Source organism: Nanorana parkeri, unplaced genomic scaffold, assembly GCF_000935625.1.
Source record: "Nanorana parkeri isolate BGI_ZX_2015 unplaced genomic scaffold, ASM93562v1 scaffold1505, whole genome shotgun sequence".
Lineage (NCBI taxonomy): Eukaryota > Metazoa > Chordata > Amphibia > Anura > Dicroglossidae > Nanorana > Nanorana parkeri.
In genome coordinates, this window is record NW_017307773.1 from 293,274 (window position 1) to 307,763 (window position 14,490).

Sequence of the window (14,490 nt, forward strand, 5' to 3'; positions counted from 1 at the left end):
TGAGACACTCTGACTCTCTAAGATGCTCTTTTTATACCCGATCATGTTACTGACCTGTTGCCAATTGGCCTAATTAGTTGCAGAAAGTTCTCCCAGCTCCTCCTTGAAGTTCCACTTGCTGTGCCAGCTTTTTGTTGCCTTGTCACAACTTTTAGGAGACGTGTTGCTGCCATCAACTTCAAAATGATCTTTTTTTTTTTTTTTTTTTAAATGGTCCATTTTCTCAGTTTAAACATTTGATATGTTTTCTATTTTCTATTGTGAATACAATATGGGATTATGAGATGTGCAGATCATTGCATTCTGTTTTTATGTAGATTCCAACTTTTTTGGAATATGGGTTGTACACAAAAGGTTATGTAAAGAGCTTAGGTGGAGGAGCTGGGCCAGCACAGACACTAATTAGACACTCCCATAAGAGGAGAGGGCTATGAACATGCGAGGAGCAAAGGGGGAGGGGGCTGTGATGGCGAAATGGCTCATCCTGATGTTGTCAAATTTTATAACAAGTTCAGAGGCCTAGTAAAAAGTGAATAAAAAAATTGTGTCTTTACCTGCAATTTTTCAAGTTGGTGACAGGGTCTCTTTAAATGATACACTGTATATAGAGACCTGCAGGTCAGAACCAAAAGGGGGACATTTTGGGGTATTTAATATCTAAGGAGGGACAGTCGGACGCTGAAAGTCCGGAGTTTCCACTGTCCTTTGGAGGACTCGTCGTGTGATAGCGCTGATTGGCCGCACACAGTCACATGCTCTCCCATACCCGGAAGTACCGGTGGTGGGGGAGGAAATTAAAGGTGAGTAAATGCTGGAGAGAGGATTATAGACAACCACTTGCTCTGCTGTGAGGTCGGAGTTAAAGTTTATGCATCGTGTATGAGTTTCAGGGTTTGGGGTCCGGAGTTCAGATTTAGGGGTGAAAGATGTGAAGGTTCTGTATAGGGTGAAAAGTGACAGCGGCACTGAAAGGGCTCCGATTTGCTTGGCTGCTACTGAAGCCGCCATTTTACCGGAGACATCTCCCTCTAGTGCTCACTGCTGTCACCATGGAGACGACGCGTAACCCACTCGGCCAATCAGAGTCGACCAATGTCCTCCGCTGTCCACGTGACCCGGAAGTAACGGCAAAATGGCAGCGGAGAGAGCGCCGTGGTTGGTGTTGGGGGGAGGAATCGCTGGAGTCACCTGTGCCGAGCAAGTGAGATATGACTACCCTCAGCTGGGTCATGTGACCGGTGCCCGTGTGTGCAGTTATTGTCTTGTAGGGAAAGAGATAATATTGGAGGAAAAGCCCTTATCCTGCCTGCATGGGCACAGTAACAGGAAATAAGTGGAAATCTCCCCAGAGAGGTCACAGACGGAAATGAAACCCTGACAAAAAGATTATCTTTTCTAAGCTTCATCCTAAACTAAAAAAGGGAAAAATTAGGCTGGAGTCTGGTAAAGTTAAACTCCAGTTTTGTGCCCCTGTTGGAGAGTTTCCCCCTGTCCATTCTTCGTCTGCTCAGATATGGAGAGTATTATTGATGGCCTCCAACTATCAGTTGGAGGCCTGCGGAAATACCAGATTCTTCCAGTTATGGGAGGGGGGGAGTCATGTGACCTCCTCCCAGAGTGCAGTGCTTTGGAAGTTGGAACAAATAAGGTGTGCCAACCATGTGACCAGGGCCATGGCTTTAGTCACATGGTCTGTGCTGAATAAACACAGGAGAGTTGAGGCTTCCTCCCTCTGGTCCCCTCCTGGGTGCAGTCGGGACAGAATCCCTCCCTCTGGTCCCCTCCTGGGTGGAGTCGGGACAGAATCCCTCCCTCTGGTCCCCTCCTGGGTGGAGTCGGGACAGAATCCCTCCCTCTGGTCCCCTCCTGGGTGGAGTTGGGACAGAATCCCTCCCTCTGGTCCCCTCCTGGGTGGAGTTGGGACAGAATCCCTCCCTCTGGTCCCCTTCAGGTTGAAGTCAAGACAGAATCCCTCCCTCTGGCCCCCTTCTGGGTGGAGTTAGGACAGAATCCCTCCCTCTGGTCCCCTTCAGGTTGGAGTCGGGACATCTTCCCTCCCTCTGGTCCCCTCCTAGGTGGAGTCAGGACAGAATCCCTCCCTCTGGTCCCCTCCTGGGTGGAGTCGGGACAGAATCCCTCCCTTTGGTCCCCTCCTGGGTGGAGTCGGGACAGAATCCCTCCCTCTGGTCCCCTCCTGGGTGGAGTTAGGACAGAATCCCTCCCTCTGGTCCCCTTCAGGTTGAAGTCAAGACAGAATCCCTCCCTCTGGTCCCCTTCTGGGTGGAGTTAGGACAGAATCCCTCCCTCTGGTCCCCTCCTAGGTGGAGTCAGGGCATATTCCCCCCCTCAGGTCCCCTCCTGGGTGGAGTCAGGACATCTTCCCTCCTTTTGGTCCCCTTCTGGGTGGAGTCAGAACATCTTCCCTCCCTCTAGTCCCCTCCTACGGGAGTCAGGATAGATTCCCTCCCTCTTGTCCCCTCCTGGGTGGAGTCAGGATAGATTCCCTCCCTCTTGTCCCCTCCTGGGTGGAGTCAGGCCAGAATCCCCCCTCTGATCCCCTCCTGGGTGGAGTCAGGACAGAATCCCTCCCTCTGGTCCCCTTCAGATTGGAGTCAGGACTTCTTCCCTCCATCCGGCCCCTTCTGGGTGAAGTCACATCTGTAAACACATTTATTTGGATTTTCTTTTTTTCCCAGCTGGCTCTGCAGTTTACAGAGGATGACGTCTTCCTGCTGACCGCGGCTCCACTCATTAAAGCCGCCACCAATGTTAGGCAGGTGAGGAGCCAATCATTTTAGATACACGCCATGCTCTCCTTCCTATCCAGCTCCACCCTATAATCAATATCTCTCTCTGTCAGGTGTCCCGAACTCTGGAGGAGTTTAATGTGGAGGAACAGGCGAGCAGCACGCTGGAGAGACAACACCCCAACATCAAAGTCATCAGTTCTGCCGTCAGAGAGTTAAAGGCGGAGGAGCAGGTGAGCTATTTAGAGGAGAACTCCAAGAAAAGTCACCGGTGTGCTGACATTATATCAGGTTATGTGCACATCTCGTGTCCCTGAATGTGAGTTGCAGCAGTGCCTACACTGACCTCTACAGATCCCTTCCCAGCAGCTGAGGGAGGGTTCAGTGCTGAATCACACTCCACTGTGTGTAATGGATAGTTTGTGTTCTATCTAATGTGCAAAACATTAACATTCCTGGGATGCTTTAAGTAAGTTAATGGCCATGAACCTGTAACCACTTCCTATTTACATGTACTCCAGCGATGGCTGCGTGGCATTTCTCAGGGTGGGTTTCCTGATGTTAACAAAAGTGTGTTGTTGTTGACAACTGTGTATTTTGTTCTGGAGCAGCCACTTGTAGTTTCCATCAGAAGCCCCAATGACAGGGTGACAACGCAAGGGGGACATTTGGGAGACGGGGACAGAGTGTTGTCACCTTTCATGGCAGAATCACCGTGGATTCATTGAATGATTGCTGTAAAATTGAAAATATGGAAAATGACTTTTTGGGCCAGTTCACACCAATTACGGTGCGTTCCAGAGCGGCAGCTTCTGTAAAGCTCTGTAATCGCACACTAAGTGTACCCTTTCCTTCTGGGACGGGAGGGGCAGCGGCGGTGCATTGAAGTCGAGGTCCCGAAAAGCGCTTGTATCCATTCTGACAACTTGTTCAATAAAATGAGCAATTGGTCATTCCAAAAGGATCTTCGGTGTGCTAGTGACATCTTTCACATTTATCTCTAACACATTGCCTGTGTTTCGGTCCAGTGCAAACGCAAAAAAAAAAAGGGTACATTTAGTGTGCGATTACAGTGCATTCCAGCAGCTGCCGCTCTGGAACGCACCGTAATTGGTGTGAACTGGCTCTTAAAGTGAGAGTAACATGTTAAAGCTTCGATACGATTTCACTGATTGGGTTTACATCTACTGTAAAAGGCCAATAGGGAACCTCGGGGGTGGAACTAGTTGGAGAATTTGTCAGTGATCACTGGAGATGGATGGTGGCTTCTACATAAGTATTTAAGGACTGACTTCTTGTGTGAGAAATGAATATTGTTGTCACTTTAAAAGTGGTAATCAGATATAGACAGGCAGCAGACGCAGTACTCTCACATGCCATATAGGCTGCAAATGTTGACCCTCCCACATCTCACTATTGGTCAGTTAGGTTGTCCTTCTTAGTTATGGGCCAATAGTAAGGTGGGAGGGGCAGGCTTAAAGCAGAATGCCGGGCAAACTTTTTTTTCCCAACTCATCTTCCAGGGCAGCATCTGAGAGAGAGAATCCACCCACCCAAACAGGAAACACATCATCCACAATTAAAATAAAAGGGGCGGTACAGCCCCACCACCTCAGTATTACAAAAGAACCGTAGGTAGAAGGACCACCAGATAGTAATAATGCAAACAATGTTGAACACACCCCTCAACAGGCAGGGCAGGAATCCCTGCTGCCCTGGAAGATTCCTGGAAAAGAAGTTACCAGGTACCTAACTTGCTTTTTCCCAACTCATCTTCCAGGGCAGCATCTGAGAGATTAGGCAAGACATCATACTTTTTCGGGGGGGAACAACTTCCAAACGCCTCCTCCCTGCCAAAAGATTGGTATCAGCAGTAGAGGAGGACAACTCTGCAGTGCAATACCAGAGGTTGGCACTGGATTTAGCGGCTTTCCTCCAGATATGCTCTGGGGAAACCTCAGCTCTCCCAGGTCCAAGAAGACTACTGTCCTCTTGGAGCCTGCCAGAAATCCTTTGGAGGATTAAAGGTCACTGGATAGCTGAAGTCACCAGCCAATGGTGTTATGCCGCTTTACAGTCTTCACAAGGCTCTGAACAGGCCAAAATATTCTTGGATTTCCTACAAGGGTGACCGACTTCTAAGTAGCATCTGGCAACTACTGTAGCCTGGATGAGGGAGCTTGTTACTACTCATGGACGAGGTAGAATAAAAAATGTAAGTGGCAAGTCTGGCTGCAGCCCTATACTGCCATCAGTACTACCAACTGGGTCAGCTTGCCCCCAGTTTGTCGATGTGGTGTAACAGACACCACTGATTACGTAAGAACACCATCTGATATGTTCAGTTTATCGATGTGGTGTAACATAGATACCACCCAATTACATAAGGACACTATCCTATATGTTGGGAGCACGAGCAGCAGCCAGCTGCTGTAAATCTGGCACAAAGTTTACTGTTATAACATGGATGCTCGATAAAGAGGGAAGACATGCAAGAATAACCTTGTGAGGCCCAGGGGAACTCAGAAAAAAACAGTGCTTAAGCCGTCTAAGGGGTTGACGGTTGACAAAATATAGGCTGCAAGAAGTCTACAGCATGCCCAAGCCGTCACCGACCCGAACCTACTAGTAGTTTGCAGGAGGGAAGTAAGGTGTTGACATCATGGTACAACCCTTTAAACTACTTGTCATGGGCTTGGAGTTCTATTAACCTCTCTCAGATGCTGCCCTGGAAGATTCCTGGAAAAGAAGTCACCAGGTACCTAACTTGCTTTTTTAACCCTTGCAGTGGAGCTACACCTACACTGCAAGGGTTAAGTGCTCTTTTGTGTCTGGGTGCAATAATAACAAAGTTATACTCTCCCAATCCTCCAAGCCGTATTGTTGTTAGACCAGTGCCTGGAGTCTCTCCCCCTCCGCTGCAGCGGTCTAGGGTCTGCAAATCATCATATTTTATACACAGTGTATAGGACGTGACCATTGCAGCGGAGGAGGTGACAGGTCATAGGGAGCACGATACCAGCTGGCCGGCTGCGAGGTTCAGGTGAGTATAACTTTGTTATTTTTGCACCTAGGCACAAATGAGCAATAAACCCTTGCAGTGCGGGGGAAATGCTTCTGTAAGCGCTCAGCCACAAGGCCTGGTTGTGATATGCCTGAGTGTTAGGGTCACAGAATGTTGGGGCCCCCAGATGGTATGTAATATACTTGCAGCACCTCCACTGTATCCACCATCTTCTCAATCACAAGGGCCTGTTATTGCCCCCCTAGTACTCATTTTCTGATGTATATACACTGTGTTTCCAGCGAGTGATTACAGAGGATGGAAGACACTACACCTATGACAGGCTGTGTCTGTGTGCTGGAGCCAGACCCAAACTCATCGTGGACGGGAACCCCTATGTGCTGGGCATACGGGATACAGACAGCGCTAAGGTATGTGACCTCGGAGTGAAGGTTTATATTATGTGTGGTTGGCTGTGCGACGGGCAATGAATGAGAGCCTCCAACAATTGTCACTCCTCTGCACAGCCAGAGAGAGAAAAAAAAATAAAGATCAACCTTATGAACCCCAAATCAGGAATTGTAATAGGAATACAATTTTTAAAAAAGGTCTCATATCTGAACATAATGTATAACAGCCCATTGTACATAGTGTAATTCCTAGATAAGCTAACAAAGTGTGTGTGTGTGCTATTACATTTGGAGAGAGTTTAAATTAGTATTCAACTCTCAAAATGTTATTTCAGTTCTGGATCAAACAAATATAGGTTACCCAGCAAAGTATGTCTTTTTTTATTGGAGATTCCCTAGATATTCCATTTTCAATGACTTATCTATAGCTGTCTATGGTGAGGCTACTGCCCCTTACTGGCATGGCCAGGCAATGCAAATTGTATTCTGCATGGGATAAGCTACATGGGTTAGGTCTATAAATGTATAGTTATTATTATTATACAGGATTTATATAGCGCCAACTGTTTGCGCAGCGCTTTACAATATAAGGAAGACATCACAATTCAAGACAAGATGGGAAGGAGGGCCCTGCTCGGGAGAGCTTACAATCTAAGAGGGAGGGGCAAGTGATACATGAGGAGGTAGCTGTGTGGTGATGAATTGTTTGAGGCTGTGAGGGTTGAGTGGTTACTTTGAGGTGGGATAGGCTTCCCTGAAGAGATGAGTCTTTAGGGATCGCCTAAAGGCAGTTAAAGGAGGAGAGATCCGGACAGGTTGGGGTTGGGAGTTCCAAAGGATGGGAGAGACTTTAGAGAAGTCCTGGAGGCGAGCATGGGAAGAGTTGACGAAGGAGCTGGAAAGCAGGAGGTCTTTGGAAGAGCGGAGGGGACGGTTAGGGTGATACTTTGAGACAAGGTTTAAGATATAGCCGCGGGCAGAGTTGTGGATGGCTTTGTAAGTGGTTGTTAATATTTTGAATTTTATCCCTTGGGCCTTTGGAAGCCAGTGCAGGGATTGTACAATAATAGTAATGTGTGACTGGGGGTGGGGAGACATTAGAGTGTAAGCTCCTCTGGTGCAGAGACTGATGTGACTGGTTCAGTCTTCTCTGTACAACACTGCAGAATATGTCAGAGCTATATAAATGTATAATAATAGTGTGGGTCTGTCGGTGGAAGTCTATCAACCTTAACATTCTTCCCTTTCTGCATTCCAGACCTTCCAGAGTCACCTGGCCAAGGCTAGACGGGTGGTTGTAGTGGGGAACGGAGGAATCGCTCTGGAACTGGTGTAAGTGTCTCCAGATGCCATTCAGTGCTCACAGGAAGAATTGAATACTAGCAGATGTCACATTTACAGTGAACTGATTTGAACTCGGCTTGTTAATTTGCTTCCCGTAGTGCTGACATTTATGTTTTTAAACAGTTTTAGCATTAGGAGGACACATTTTAAAACTTTAAACATTTTTATAAAATAGAAAACAATGTGTTCCCCCTACTAGACAGTACCAGCCCTGCATGCATGGTGCTAGGTATGGTATCGTCCCTCTTATGCTAACAGGAATCCTCTATACTGAGTGTTCCTGTTCAGGTGATGCAGATCACTTCCCATTCATTCATAATTGAGGACACAGTACACATACTATGTCCTCAATTATGTGCAAATCACTGATTGCTGACTGTTTGCACTCGCTCTCCATCCTGACTCACTGTCACAGGAGGCTGAGCGAGCGGAGAGCTCAGCCTCCTGTGGCAGCACTGGCTGTCTCTGCCCACACTGCTCTCCTCTGATCTGTCACAGGAGGCTGAGCGGTGTGGGAGGAGAGACGCCGGCCGCTCACAGCGCTCTTCTCCCGCAGTGCTCGGCCACCTGTGACAGCTTCTCTCCTCACCGCTGGGACACAGAGCAGCGCCCAGCGGGGAGGAGAGAAAGAACGGATGCGCCGCTGTATCTGCAGAAAAATGGCACTTTCAGCATTTAGCCAAAAGTGCCATTTTCATCTGAAATATTTAGGCGGCCGATATATCGGTGCATCCCTACTATTAACCCATATGGAATATTGATCTGGAGGAGTTAAGGAGGGGCTCTTCATAAAAAGGAGTGTCCCTCATAATATGCCAGTGCTAATGGGCTGATTGACAATCTCATTGCCCAGAAGAGCATGCTGATAAGGGGCGGCTTATGTGCCGAATGAGAGCAAGTAAGTGGCTGCCTCCACCCTGGAATAGTGTTTTAGCCTGCGGGCTAGTGTGAATGAGCCCTTAAAGTAACAAAGTGTTCCCTTTGGCAGTAATTCCCCCAGTGAAACGTATTACAGGGACAGGAAGTAACGGGAGGTCTCCAAGGGGAACATGTAAAGCAGTCCATGCCTGGCGGTGCTCATAGGTATTGTATTAGTGAACAGATGAAGTGGAGTCTCATGATTTCTGCCAGTGGCTGTGAGTCAGTAGGGTTATCCTGGAACGTGATGCTGTCATACAGCAGACTGTAGGGCCTGAAGAGTGTACCTGTGTCTTACTTTCAGATATGAGATTGAGGGATGTGAAGTGATCTGGGCGGTGAAGGACAAGTCTATCGGGAACACGTTCTTTGACGCTGGAGCTGCTGAATTTCTCATCCCACAACTGAGATCTGATAAACCAGAGACGCCCCTGGCCTGCAAGAGAAGAAAGTATACTACAGAGTCCTCTGCAGGTGAGTGGCGGAGGTGACACATCCTTTGTGATATTCAGGACCTGCAGGTGACCATTTCCAAAAGGTTGATATTTCAGGTTTTATTATAGAAGATGCAAATTCAGCTGCCTAATATTAACCTATGAAAGGTTACCCATGATTCCTGCTGACCGCTGAGAATTTCCAGATACATCATTAAATAGAATGGTCCTACACTGGGCTGTCATGTAGAGGTCTGAAGATTACATGTAGATCTGATGACTACTACTCTCCCAGCATTCCTACATCCCACTGAACAAACAGGGGTCGTCCACACATAATAGTTATGTTCCAACCCTCAGCCTGGGGGATATCGGAAGACACCATTTGCACACTGTGTGTTACATTGTTGCCCTGATGAAGGGTCCCTGCGTGGCCCCGAAACGTCGGTTTAATTATTGCAACATGTATGATACTCGTCCGATTAAATGGGCTGGGGGATATCGGAAGACAGTATCATCTGTAGGGCTACACAGCCTCTGTCAACCTACTGTATAGACTGAGATATCTCACCACCCACCAGAAATGCCCAGTGGTGTGGAGGTGACACAGGAAGTACAACAATGTCAGCCATTTGTTTTTACAGTGTCACCCAGCCTGTGGAATGAACCTTTTCAAAATCACATCCCTAAGAAACAAATGTGGGAGATCAGAAACACCTCATTTTCACTGGGTCCTGAAATGCCTCTCCCTGGCGGAGCATTAGTCAAATGATTGCTGTCAATAAAAGTGGAGGACTGCGCTTCAATGTCACAGCCTCAATCTCACCTTGGCATTTTGTCATGTGGTTGACAGCAGCCTAGGGGAGACTAATTCTGTGTAAACGGTAGAACTGGAAGCAGTGCTGATCTGCAAAACTTTATACAGTATATCCAGCTTTCCCTCGACAAAGATTTCTGGTTCTTCCTGCTCTGTGATTGGTTGGCAGGGGTTGTGCTGGTCACGGGTCTTATATAAAAACTGTCACCCCATGTCATTGCCTCATCTACTTGTTTTCACTTACATTTTAGAGAGAGAAGAGTCCCGCCTGGGTAGTGCATTAGGGCCTGACTGGCACGAGGGGATGAATCTGAAGGCTGCACAGGAAGTGAGTACACCGTGACTGGGGACACTTGCCCTGCTGGCAGCATTTCCAGTCTCACCATCCTCTGTCTCTTCTGCTTGCAGTTCTCCCGCTGTGTCCACATAGAGATGGAGTGTGAGGTACAGAGGATCCTCCTGGGTGATGAATTCAGGCAGCTGAATGTCCTGGCTCACTGTGTTCCCCATGGAAACGCTGCAGAGAACAGCGCTGCCTCTGGCACAGGCAAGTATTGCAGCAAGTACAGTTTTTTAAGTGACACTAAACTCAGGAGTGAAATCTTAAAAATACATTCAAGTACGTTATCTTATACCGAAAATGTATCTTATTTGTGTATCACTCGGCTGGAGACCCTAGAATCATCTCTGAATTGGTGCCGACACTGTCCTTCCTTCTGGAGGGGGGCTACTTTTGTTCCCCATGGTCCCGGTGTGTGTTGTAAAGTAGTCACCGATCCAAGCTCGCTCCTGTGATGATGATGTTTATTTGATGTGCACGGCACCATCCGTGATTATCACTGCAAGCACCATTATTGTGATTCTGGCCGGTGACGCTGCAAGGAGTGCAGGGGGACATATTGGACTTTACCATTGGAGGGGTGACACCAAACTGACTGGCTGTCATTTTGGTGTCACCCCCTCTGAAAAGTCGGGCGCTCGGTCATGGACCGAGAGCCCGACAGTTGCAGGAGAGAGGAGGGGACCCGGCGGCACACCTTATCCCGCCGGGTGAACTTCCCCTCCTCTCGCTGCTGTCATCCATCACCAAGATGGCCGCCAGCAGGTATCACAAAGATGGCCGCACATGGGCGATTACGTCATCATGCACACGCATGGGGATGTCACGTGCCTGTGCGATGATGTCACGGCGGGGTGTCACCCGGTATCTGCTCCGTGTGACACCCGGCCTCGGGACGCCCCTGCGAGGGAAAGGAGCCACCCTAAAACAGGATATCTGGGCCAGTGCTGAGGGGACCGGCTGATTTTTGCAAGAAACTAAAACTTTGAAACATCAAAGAGAAGTATACATTGTAAGTGATGTAATCAGCATTTGAAATAACTTTGTGACTTTCATATAACTTTAGTCAAATGTTACAACTACTCCATTTTCAGTAACAGTGATTCTTATTCTTTTTCTTCTTGTGTTTTTCAGTTGAATGGCCAGTTTATGTGGAACTGACAAATGGAAAAGTGTATGGCTGTGACTTCATCATCAGCGCTACAGGAGTGGTACCGAACATCGAGCCATTTCTTCCCGGAAATAATGTGAGGAGTGAAGATTTGATTTCAGTTTTCCACTATACATTGAAATCCTGTACACCGTGTAATAATTCCCCCATTACAAAGGAATATGAAATCCAAATACCATTATAATATGTTTTTGGGGTGCGCTGACACCAGTTATGGTTCTACAAAGTTACCTCTCATTGTATTGATGTCCATTTAGCTTTTGTGTTGATTCTTCTCCCTTTAGTTTGAGATTGGAGAAGACGGAGGTCTGAAGGTGGATGACCACATGCGGACATCAGTGCCCAATGTATATGCTGCTGGTGACATTTGCACTGCGGCCTGGACGCCGAGCCCCCTCTGGCAGCAAGTACGTAATGTGCCAAGCACCTAAAATACATTTTTTTTTTTTTTTTATTCAATATATATTTAACATTTTTCAAATACCATATATACATTTAAATACATCAAAAATAGTTTCCTTAAACACATACATTCATTCAATTACATAATACCTACCTAAAATACATTCTAACAATCTAGTCACAGTGATGGAGAAATGACATTAAAGAGACAACATTGGAAATTAGACCCCGCGGCATATACGTAATGATATTGTATCTTTATAGATGAGGTTGTGGACGCAGGCGCGACAGATGGGCTGGTACGCAGCAAAGTCTATGGCGGCCGACCACCTGGGGGAGAAGATTGAGATGGACTTCTGCTTTGAACTCTTCGCACACGTTACCAAATTCTTCAACTACAAGGTGGTGATGGAGCCTGTCCTTATATACGCCTCTACAGCCCGACATACATCACGCATAGCACATGTGGTGTTGGAAGGGCGATAAGCCTGTCATTAATTACATATTTAACATGACTGCCCAAAGACACGTGTACCCTAGATCACCATCTCTCAACTTACAAACAAACAAACAAACCTAGAAGTGACCTTACCTGTACAGATAATCCTAGAGGTCCTTATCCAATACAGAGAACCTAGAGGTGACCTTACCCATATAGAGAACCTAGAGGTGCTCATACCAGTACAGAAAACCTAGAAGTGACCTTACCTGTATAGATAATCCTAGAGGTCCTTATCCAATACAGAGAACCTAGAGGTGACCTTACCCATATAGAGAACCTAGAGGTGCTCATACCAGTACAGAAAACCTAGAAGTGACCTTACCTGTATAGATAATCCTAGAGGTCCTTATCCAATACAGAGAACCTAGAGGTGACCTTACCCATATAGAGAACCTAGAGGTGCTCATACCAGTACAGAAAACCTAGAAGTGACCTTACCTGTATAGATAATCCTAGAGGTCCTTATCCAATACAGAAAACCTAGAAGTGACCTTACCCATATAAAGGACCTAGGGGTGCTCATAGCAGTACAGAAAACCTAGAAGTGACCTTACCTGTATAGACAATCTTAGAGGTGCTCATACCAGTATAAAAAACCTAGAGGCGCCTTTACCTATATAGAGAACCTAGAGACGTCCATACCTTCAGCAGGTCCAATGTTCTTGTGCTGACACCTCATTGCCAGGCCACTGTGATGGGCAAACAGCAGACACTTCTTGATAGTCAATGTACACAGGAGATCCTCTGCTCCAAGCTCCTATAATCCCCCGACTCTGAGCCTCGCTCCCTTCTGCCTTTCATGTACATGCGTGGAAAACAACAGCCGCATGCAATAAAATGAACCTAATTACATCTGAGCATAATTAAGGAAAAAAACTCTGGGCAAACTTTTTCTTAACCTTTGCAGTGGGGCTACCCCGGCACTGCAAGGGTTAAGTGCTCGCTTGTGTCTAGGTGCAAAAATAAAAAAGTTATACTCAGCTGAACCTTAGAACGGGCTGGCTGTCACAGCACTCCCTCCAGGCTATCTCCCCCTCCTCCGCAGTGATGGTATGTCCCTCTGCATCCTCATGTCCTATCCACAGTGCATAGAATGTGATGACTGCAGTGCAGTTGATTAGCTCCTTTTGCTTCTTCCTTTTGTAGTCTTAGCTTTGTTGTACAGGAGATGCAAGAGGTTCATACCAAGTCAGAGTTGGGCACACTTACAAAAATAAATGAAAGGATGTATTATGGTTTTTATCTACATATTATAATGTTGTATAGCTTGTCTACTGCTGCAGGTAACTCCTGGAATCTGAGCTGAGGTTTTTCTTGCTGATCACACTTGTACATTATCTGTGTGATGTTCCCACCTGTTGGCAATGCCATGATAACCTCCTGTCTCCTCTCCCAGGTGATCCTGCTGGGGAAGTACAATGCACAGGGCCTGGGTCTGGACTATGAACTGATGCTGCGCTTTACCAAGGGACTGGAGTACATCAAAGTGGTGATGCAGAATGGCCGCATGGTGGGGGCGGTGCTGATCGGGGAAACGGACTTGGAGGAAACATTTGAGAACTTGATATTGAATCAGATGGACCTGTCAGCATATGGAGAGGACCTGCTGGATCCAAATATTGACATTGAAGATTATTTTGATTGAGATCTATAATGGAATTAGGAGCGGCAGGAAATGTAGAATCTGGTTTTGGATGCGTGGCGAAAAAATAATAAGTTATTGGAAGTGTGCAGGACACACAGTACTGAGTGACGTTCTCTGAAAAAGAAACCGTGCTTTACAATGACAAACCATGGAGTCTTCATCTCATCTGCACTGGGGGGAGAGGAGGATTCTGATTGGTTGTGATGCTATAGGATCACAAGTCCCAGCATGCTCTTGCTGTTCAAGGTGTGCTGATATGTGTCTTCAGCATAAAAGTGTATGTCAAGCCAAAAACCTTTTCTCTAGTTTTGGCTAGAGCGGGCAAAGATTAAAACTATTGTGGCCTGCAGAGCACTCCAGTTTAGATCTGTGTTTGACATCCCCACACTGGAGCCGAGGGTTGTTTTCAATGCTTCAACAAAGCAGCCGAAGCTGACACACTGCTCGTATACCAACTGAAGGCCTAGAGCAGGGGCAGGCAAACTCCAGCCATGCAGCTGTGGTGCAACTCCCATAAGGCATTGCAAGACTGCTACAGGCATGACTCTGGAGAAGCAGATGCATTATGGGATTTGTAGTTAAAGCACAGCTGGAGTTGCCCAGGGTTGTTCTATAGCAGGGATGGCCAAACTCCGGCCCTCCAGCTGTGGTGAAACTACAAATCCCATGAAGCATCTCTCGGGGAGTCGTGGCTGTAAGAATCTTGCAAAGCCTCATGGGATTCGTAGTTCCACCACAGCTGGAGGGCCGCGGTTT

The 14,490-nt window shown here is 47.1% G+C and overlaps 1 protein-coding gene across 1 annotated transcript; it reads left to right on the forward strand.

Moving 5' to 3' along the window:
* Positions 1–1,113: 1,113 nt before the first annotated feature.
* PYROXD1 (pyridine nucleotide-disulphide oxidoreductase domain 1) lies at positions 1,114–13,850 on the forward strand. The gene is made up of 12 exons (XM_018570320.1): positions 1,114–1,201; positions 2,697–2,777; positions 2,861–2,980; positions 6,054–6,182; positions 7,420–7,493; positions 8,728–8,897; positions 9,926–10,002; positions 10,083–10,221; positions 11,149–11,261; positions 11,470–11,592; positions 11,852–11,989; positions 13,486–13,850. Exons 1-12 carry the CDS (start codon positions 1,133–1,135, stop codon positions 13,732–13,734), a joined length of 1,482 nt encoding a protein of 493 aa, XP_018425822.1. The 5' UTR covers positions 1,114–1,132; the 3' UTR covers positions 13,735–13,850.
* Positions 13,851–14,490: the final 640 nt, after the last annotated feature.